Here is a 9394-nt window from a genome sequence, read left to right as displayed (position 1 = left end):
GGACAAAATGTTTCTAAGTAGCTTTTTTTCACATATCAATCACTAACTTCCAGTCTCAGGTTCAAGATAAAGAAAATTTGGAAAAACACTACTCATGTCCGTACAGCAAGAGAAAGCTAAACAAACTGAAAGTCAATGGCTTTTATTAAATTCTTCAGGTGACTGAAGTCGCATGTCAAACTGTCATGCCAAAATCTAGAGGGGCAGGCAAATATAGCACCAGCTTAGCTGAGACAGAAATCTCTGGAGCCATAAATTGATAGGAACATTTAAAAGATAATTTTAATGAGATACTGGAGGCTACATGTCAACCAGAGTGACAGTAAGAAACTATTGGGGGTTTCAGTCATAGGGAGACCCCCCTCATTTTTGTGGATTTAAGCTACAGGTACTCCACTGGGTTTGACCTCCCCACCCCACCCCACCCCTCGACCAAGGAGGAGGGGGCGGGCGAAGATTGGTCGTCGACTTCAGGTGAGAGGCGGGAGCCCTCTCGCGGGCCTGGGATGGAGAAAAGTACCCGGGGGGCGTTTGTCCGCCGCGGGGCCTCTCCCCCTCGGCGGGACTGTGCACACCCCATTTCCTGGTCCGTCGGAGAATAACGCCCTGCAGGTACCCGAGTAAAGGCCTCGCTCGCTCGCCAGAGCAGTGATTTCTTGAGATACACGTAGGTTCATCTCTGCAGGCCAAGATTTAGGGTTTTAATTGTGTGGCGGATTGGCGAGGTGCAAGCCACCCTCAAGAGATTGCTTCTGCCTTCTTCCCTTTACAACGTGCGTCTGAGTTGTTTATCTTCCACTATTGCCCGTGTTACATCTTTTTTCATGGGGTTGCCCGTTTTCTTCAAGATCAGTGTTTCTGTCTCAAATCCTGTAGGGTGCAATGTCTGAACAGGAGCGTATACAAGAATGTGTGAGGAAAGAAATAAGGTCACTTCTCATTTCCGCCAAAGACGGTTTGACCCCACAGCAGTTGGAGAAGGAGTATCTTTTGATGGTTGGCAACCATCTACCACTCCGAATCCTTGGATATCGGTCCACGATGGAGCTGGTATTGGACATGCCGGACGTTGTTAGTGTCTGCTCCAGTGGGGACGGTACTGTAATACTGCACGGTAGGTTTTAAGATTTCTGAAGGTCTATGAACTTGGTAATAAAAATAATCACTTAGTAAAAAGTTGTCCTAGTTCTGTCATTGTCCTTGCATCCCTGAATTTGTCAGGGGAGGGGAAGTCATAGGTGCCTTTTGAAGTTGTGGGCAAAGTTCGAGCCTTAACAAAACAAAATCCATTTCGCATATGATTTCAGGTTATTGCACCTTAAGTCCAGGAGAAACATAACACTGGGACTTTCTAATTACACATGTTTCAAATTCCATGAAGCATAAACTAAGCATTGTAGGGAAGTTTGTTATTCATCCTGAGAGTTTCAAATCTTTCAGGAGCCAATTAGCAATAATGATAGTACCTTGGGTTCTCTCTTCATCGCCTGGTAGAGGAGCTAGCCAGCTGTTGCCCAAGATGCAAGAAATGGAGGCACCAAGAGTTCCTGTTTGTTGTGCTACTTAGTTAAACAGCTCCTTGGAGAGTTAAAAACTGTCTAAGCACAGATACAAAGGATAAAGAAGGGAGTACATTTTCCACCTAAATGTGATTTCTTTTTTCACATCTCCTTAGCCATTCCAGATGAATCCACCAAAGGAATAGCAAGCCTAGTTGCAAAACAGAGGAGCAGCCATAAATCCCGAAACTTCATGCAGAAGGGAAGGGCCAATGTTTGTTCTGGGCCAAGGTCTTGTCAGCAAGTACCTTACCGAGGAAGGGTTCCCCCTATTCTTCCAGCTGTTGTGAAGAGTGAATTGAAAGACCTGTTGACGTTATCACCTGTTCTCCTTTCTGATTTTGAAAAGGCATTTGCCAAGCGATTTGGACGATCATTTCAATATGCACAATATGGATTCCTCTCTATGTTTGAAGTGCTCAATGCAGCTTCCGATGTCATTTCTGTAGAGCAGACCAGAGCAGGTTCTTTGTTGAGGCTAAAGAAGAGTGTCGTAGAGGAAAAGCAGAGAGGATGGCCAGCAGGTAAGCATGTTAGCATTAATGTGTGGTGAGTCAGCAGTGTTGGAGCAGTCATGGCGCTTACAGAGGTGTGTAATGACTAAGCTCCATGAGTTTGTTAAAGTTGAAATCTGGCTTTATTGCTATATTATCTAAGTGATCTCAGGCAAGTTACTTGATCTAAGTCTTAGCTTCCTCATCTCTAAAATAGAAATAATAATACTTGCCTCTTGGGGTTGTCCTGAGATGAGGTCTGTAGAGGCCTAGCTTTTAGTAACCTCATAAGTGGAAGCCGTTATTATAATAATAAAAAAACCCCCACAAGATCCGTTCTTTTAGAGCACTGTAAATGAATTTTACGTGAACATGTAAAGAAGATATAACATGGAAATTGAAAAATTAACATGCTAAAAAAAAGTTACTAGTATTAGCCCATCTGATCTTTGCCACCACTGGAGATATCCTAGAAGATACTTAAGTAATTTATATAGTGTGATGATAACTACCATATTTTTCCTTGGATTCTCATTACCATACTAGGTAGAATGAATAACCGTATCTTGTACATAAAGAAACCAGAAACTCAGGAAAGTTAAATAGCTTTTCCAAAGTCACATGACTGAAAAGGTGGTACAGCTAGGATTAGACACCTAATTCTTATTATTACTCATCCAGTGCTTTTCTACCCAATTGCTGTGCCTATTAATAGCACAAAAGACAAATGTGACCATTTGTATAGTTATCTCCCTAGACAACATAGTTGAGCATAGGGGGAAGCTATTTGGGAAAATTCTATGCCTATTTAGAGATTTTCTCGATATCAGCATTTAGACTGGTGTAGGTGAACTGTGAGAATGTGTCACAAACCAATATTTAAACCATGGTGGGTAGTGTAGTTTGAGGATATGAGAATATTTCTGGTCAAGGAAGGCTCTGGAGACCACTGAGTATTTTAAGTCTAGCCCTTAACCTTGTCGGTATTTTTGAATCTTCAAACAAACTGATATTATTAAACTTATAAGAGGTAAGATGTATAAAGCAGTATATTTCCCATTCATGCCTTCATGGCCCCTTCTTCCTCTTATCAGGATATCTTGGAAGTAACTGATAGTTATTATTCGTTTTTGAACTACTACCTTAGACTAAAAAAAAAAAAAAAAAAAACTGGGCCATGGTGAGGTCTAGTGATATATGTTTGATATTTTACACCATAAAACACCTCTTCATTTATACTCTAGAATAATATCTTTTATTCTGTAGCTTTTCATCCTCCCTCTCCCCATGCTATTATCCTCAAACTATTATCCAGTTTGAGAAGCATAGTTCTAAGCAGACTGCTTACTTGATTTTTTGGTCTTCTAAATGGGATACAACTTTTTATGTTTTTACCTATTGAATTTCACATCTCTGTAATACTATTCAGGTGACCTTCAGTGGCATTTTAGGTAACCCTCAACCTTTTCAGTAACAAACTTATAATCTCATGGTTTTCTGCTATGAATGACTAATCACACTATATGTATGCTTTACTAGCTTAATATAAAAATGTGAGCTTTCTTTCCTTAATTTTTACTTCTAAGTTGAGGGCAGTTAGCTCACAGTAGCCTCTATATATAACCATCAGAAAAAAAAATAGAAATTTCTAGTGACAATTTTTCTCTTTTCTATTGCAAAAGGTAAAATTATTACGCAGTCATTTAGAATGAAACAGGGATCATACTCTGCAGGCTCTCAAGTAGCAAAGTCACGCTTTTCACAACCCATTTCAAACACGGAGCCACCGAAGAGAATGCTGAACATGGAAAAGAGTTCCAGGTTAAATATAGTGGAGACTTCAAGGCTAAATCACACTGAAAAATTAAATCAGGTGAGATATCTGAGTTAGGAGAGATAAATATACTGAAAACATGTTTTTAAATTAATGGTATTATCACTTGGATCCGATGGAAAGGGTGCTTTAAAAAATTGAAGTCATTCACTTATTTCAGGTTTGACTAAGTATTTCCTATGGTTCTGTGGACTAGTAAGAAGAGAGAAAAGAGTACAATTTTATCGACTCCACAGTTTCTACTATTTTCTGCAGATGACTGCCAAATCTGTATCTCTAGTTGCAGCTTCCCACCAAAGTTATAAAAGCGTATTTGTGACTTACCTCATGAATATCTTCACATGAATGGCTAGCCCTGAACACCATAATTCTGGTATCTTTCTGTGACTATAATGCTGAAAGACTTTGAACAAAAACTACTAGAATATAGCCAAATAAGGCTTGGTTAAATTACCATGGTAACACGTGTAGAGCTCAGAATTTAAGCACATGGAAATAATGTTCTAGACATTGAAGTGCCTTATTTCTATAACTTAAAATTACTTTTAGTAACACAGTTTACATGTACTAAAATTTACCCATTTTAAGCATAGTTTGAGTTTTGACTAATAATATATCTGTTCATGTAATGACCATAAAAATTCCCATCATCCCCCAAAATGTTTCTTCATGTCACTTTGTAGACTCTTTCCCCAACTGCAGCCACAGACAATCACTGCTTTCTGTAACTATAATTTTGACTTTTCAAGAATTTCATATAAATGGAGTCAGGTGATATTTAACTTTTTATATATATGTCTTCTTTAGCTAGTAGGATGTTTTTGAGATTCATCCAAGTTATATATATCAATAATTTTTTCCTTTTCCTTATTTGGTGGTAGTACCATTGTACTGATATATCTCAGTTTATCTATTCCCCATTAGAAGGTATTTCAGTTGTTTCCCATTTGGGCCTTTACTAATAAAGCTGCTATCAACATTTGCATACACTTTGTGTGAACATTGTTCATTTCTCTTGGGTAAATACCTAGTAGTTGGATTACTGAATCACAAGTAAGTATATGTTAATTTTGCCAATGTTTTCCAAAGTGGCTATATAGTTTTCCTTTCCCATGAGTTATTTATGAGAGAGAATAGATGTAATTGCGCCACATCTTTGTTAACATTTGATATTGTTAGCTTTTAAAATATTAGCCATTTAAGCCGGGCTCGGTGGCTCAGCCTGTAATCCCGCGCCTTTGGGAGGCTGAGGTGAGTGGATTGCCTGAGCCCATGGTTTTGAGACCCGCCTGGGCAGCGAGACCTCATCTCTACAATAATCAAAAAATCAGCCGGGTATGGTAGCGCATGCCTATAATTCCAGCTACTTGGCAGGCTGAGGCGGAAGGATCACCGGAGCCCAGCAGGTCGAGGCTGCGGTGGCCAGGAGCGGCCACTGCACTCCAGTCTGGGCGACAGAGTGAGACTCCAACTCAAAAAAAAATAAAAATAAAATATTAGCCATTTGAGTGGGAGTACATAACCCTAATGTTATCTCATTAGGGTTTTTAGTTGTATCATAATCTAATGATGGATAATGTTGAGCATCTTTACACATGCATATTTGCTATTTGTATATATTTTTTGAAGTGTCTGTTCAAGTCATATGCTCATTTTTATTTTTATTTTTTGAGTTGGAGTCTCACCCCGTTGCCCAGACTGGAGTGCAGTGACACACTCCCAGCCACCGCAGCCTTGACCTGCTGGGCTCCGGCGATACTTCTGCCTCAGCCTTCCAAGTAGCTGGAATTACAGGCGCGTGCTACCATACCCGGCTAATTTTTGGTTTATTGTAGAGATGAGGTCTTGCCAAGTTGCTCGGGCTGGTCTTGAACCAGTGGGCTCAGACAATCCACTCACCTTAGCCTCCCAAAGTGCTGGGATTACAGGCTGAGCCACTGAGCCTGACACATGTTCATTTTTAAAAATTGAGTCGTCACTATATTGAGTTAGAATTACTTACATATTCTGAATAAAAGTCCTTTATCAGAGAAGTGTTTTGAAAATATTTGCTCCTGGTCTGTGTTTGCCTCTCCATTTCCTGCCTTTTGTGGAGAAGTCTTTAATTTTGCTGATGTATAATTTATTCATGGTTTTCTCTTTTGGTTTCTGCCTACCTAATAGATCTTAATCCAGAGTTTAAAAAATTTTCTTCTAGATGTTTTATGTTTTTAGTTCTTTCATTTAGGTATATTATCCATATCAAGTTAATTTTTGTATGAGATACCAGGTATAGATCTTGCAGGTCACTGGGGCTTTTTTCTTTCTTTCTTTGCAATTCTCTTTTCTCCCCAATGTGTGATTCATTTTGGACCATTTTAATGGCTATCTTCAGATTAATTGATCTTCAGAATCGAGTCTACTAGTCCCATCCAGATTATTTTTCATTCTGGACATTACATTTTTAATCTCTTGTAGTTCCACTTGGGTCTTTTTCATATCCTCATTTCTCTCTTCATTATGTTCATAATGTCCTTATGTAGTAAGCATATTTATAAGATTTATTATAGCTGTTTTAATGGGCTTGTCTAGTTTTTTAATCTGTTTCATTTTTGGCTTTTTCCTATTTTTATAATCCTTCTTGAGTGATCATATCCTCCTACCTCTTCGCATGACTGGTAACTTTTGATTGGATGTTAGACATTGTGAATTTTTCATCGTTGGGCATTACATAGATACCTGGACTCAGTTTGGTCATTTTGAGTTTTTCTTTTAACTTTTATTAAGGTGGGTGCTATGGACTGAATTGTGTTCTCCCAAAATTTATTCGTTTACGCCTTAACCTCCAATATGATGGTATTAGGAGATGGGGTTTTTGGGAGATAATTAGAATTAGGTGAGGTCATGGAAGTGAGATCCTCATGATGGCATGAGTGACCTTATAATAAGAGAAATTAAAGAGTTTGGTCTCTTTCCATGTGGGCACACTGAGAAAAGATCATGTGAATACACAGTGAGAAGGTGGCCATCTGCAAGTAAGAAAGAGAAACCTCGCCTTGAACCAAATTGGATGGTATGGGTTGAGTATCTCTTATCTGAAGTGCTTGGGACCAGAAGTGTTTTGAATTTTGACTATTTTTTGGAATACTTGCATTTAAGTAATGACATAACTCAGAGATGAGATTCAAGTCTAAACATGAAATTTATTTGTTTCATATATACCTCATATACATAGCTTGAATGTAATTTTATATAGTATTTGTTCATGGAACAAAGTTTTGACTGCATTTTGTCTGATCCATCAGATGAGGTCAGGTATGGGATTTCCCACTTGTGGCATCATGTCAGTACTCAGAGATTTGGGTTTTGGAGCATTTCAGATGTCAGATTTTTGGATTTGAGTCAACCCTTATCTTGATTTTGGACTTCCTAACTTCCTGAGAGATGAGAAAATAAATCTGTTATTAAGCCACCCAGTCTAGGGTAATGACAGGCTAAGCAAACTAAGGCCTTAGAACCAGAATAGTCCTCAGTCTAGGGCTAATTTGACCCTACTTCTGAGGCATTACTTTTTTGAGGATTTGATTCAGTGTATTAAGAGGCACTCCTATTCTGTCTAGTGAGAATACTATTCCCAGCCTTATGTGAGTTCTGGGTATTGTTCGGCCTACCGCTTCTTGTTTGTTTCTCCAGCCTCAAAGAACTTCTCCCCATTTGCACAGATTAGTACTTATCCAGAAACTTGAAGTTCCTCTGCAGATCTCCAGAGCAATTTCTCTCTGTGACAGTCCTTTTCCAAATTCAGTCCTACAAAATTTAGTGTCCTTGTTCCAAAATCTGACCTATCTGCTCGATTCATCTTGATCACCAGTCTGCTTCTGTTAACGCTCTCTGCACCTCAGCCTGAAAACTCTCCAGGATGTAAGGTAGGAAGATTCAAGGCTCACCTCTCAATTCTTCACTGTTAGTCAACATCTGTAAATCATCGTTTCATACGTTTTCCTAATTTACTAGTTGTTTATGGCAGGAGGGGGGAAACCATAACTTTGTTATAAAAGGCAAAGGTAATTCTTTTTTTTTTTGAAAACAATTTATTGAGAGGACAAAAAAGCTCCCACAGTGGGAGGGGACCTGAGGGGGATTGCACATGGTAATTCCTAATACAGAAAACTCAGCCAAAAAAATCTGTGTCTTTCATAGTGATTTTCCTGTTTTTTAGATTATTTTGATTTCTTTTGACATTTCCTGTGCCAGAGAGGCCTGAAATAGCCTGCTTTATCATTTTTTTTTTTTTGGTAGGTAAGCTGACTGTATGCTTTTACTTTGAAATTCAGTAAGATTATCGTAAACTGTCAGTCTTTTTCTCATTAATTTCATCAAGTATCTGCTGGTATCTGTTTTTCCATACTTTCCTAAGAAAGCTTGCTTAGGAGTCTTAGGATTCTGTGTGGTTATTTACTCAAATGAAAGATGAGTAAGTACAAGAATATTTTTTTTCTCATCAAAAGCTAAACATAGAATCTAATTGCTTTATATCCATTTTTGGTTACTGATAAAGTTGAATTTTTAAAAAATGTTTTATTAGCCATTTTTATTTACTTTAGTGAATATATGTTCTCTGCCTGTTTTTCTCTTGAGATATGTTAAAATCTTGATGAGTTGAAGAAACTGTTTAGTTAACTTTTGCATAACAACTTCAAGGAACTTTTTTCTGTCATATGCTAGGAATATATTTTTCTAAGTTGTCATTTTTCTTTGTTATTTTTTGGCATAGAAGTTCACAAGCTATGATAATAAAACATATTAGTCTTTGTTCTTTACGTCTGCTCTGAATCTCATACCTACAAAGCTCTTCCCCACTTCAAGGTTTAAAATAAGTTTCGGTTTTAACTTATTTTAATCTATATGGATTATAATTTGGGGGCATGTGCATTTTGTGCCAGTTTTACGGTTTTAATTTTGGCTACTTTTAAGTTCACTTTGTTTTTTATTTATTTTACTTTGAATCCAGGGGGTCCATGTGTGGGTTTCTTACATAGGTATATCGTGTGATGGTGAGGCCTGGGTTTCTATTAACTTGTCACCTAAATAGTGAGCATGGTACCCAATAGGTAGTTTTTCAACCCTTTCCCTCTTTCCTACTTCCTCTCTTTAGGAATTTCCAGTGTCTGTTGTTCCCATCCTCATTTCCATGTATCCCCAGTGTTTAGCTCTCTTCTCTCACTTATGATAAAATGTGGTATTTGGTTTTCTGTTTCTGGATTAATTTGCTTAGGATAATGGCCTCTAGTTGCATTCATATCTTTGGTATTGTGAATAGTGCTGAAACAAACATATGAGTGCAGTACCTTTTTTGGTGGAATAAGTTATGTTCCTTTGGGTATATACCCAGTAGTGGGATTGCTGGGTCAAGTGGTAATTTCTCTTTGAGAAATCTCTAAACTGTTTTTTTCTGCCCTGTCCTCCCTCCCTCCCTCGTGTGTGTGTGTGTGTGTGTGTGTGTGTGTGTGTGTGTGTGTGTGTGTGTC

The 9394-nt window shown here is 38.3% G+C and overlaps 1 protein-coding gene across 3 annotated transcripts in view; it reads left to right on the top strand.

Annotated features, from left to right (window-relative positions):
- Positions 1-866: 866 nt before the first annotated feature.
- Positions 867-9394, top strand: part of TDRD5 (tudor domain containing 5) — an 83141-nt gene continuing 74613 nt past the window's right edge. Inside the window, exons 1-4 of one of the 3 annotated variants that reach the window (XM_008051798.1) lie at positions 867-1114; positions 1676-2083; positions 2687-2689; positions 3736-3926. In XM_008051798.1, coding sequence (XP_008049989.1) covers positions 883-1114; positions 1676-2083; positions 2687-2689; positions 3736-3926 — 834 coding nt within the window. In that variant the 5' untranslated portion in view covers positions 867-882. Of the gene's footprint in view, positions 1115-1675; positions 2084-2686; positions 2690-3705; positions 3927-9394 lie in introns of all 3 variants that reach the window. The other 2 variants (XM_008051799.1, XM_008051797.1) reach the window with 2 other exon arrangements.

This window comes from Carlito syrichta, unplaced genomic scaffold (assembly GCF_000164805.1).
Source record: "Carlito syrichta isolate Samal-C Ts95f unplaced genomic scaffold, Tarsius_syrichta-2.0.1 Scaffold234693, whole genome shotgun sequence".
Classification (NCBI taxonomy): Eukaryota; Metazoa; Chordata; class Mammalia; order Primates; family Tarsiidae; genus Carlito; species Carlito syrichta.
This window is presented reverse-complemented; position numbering and strand designations above follow the sequence as displayed.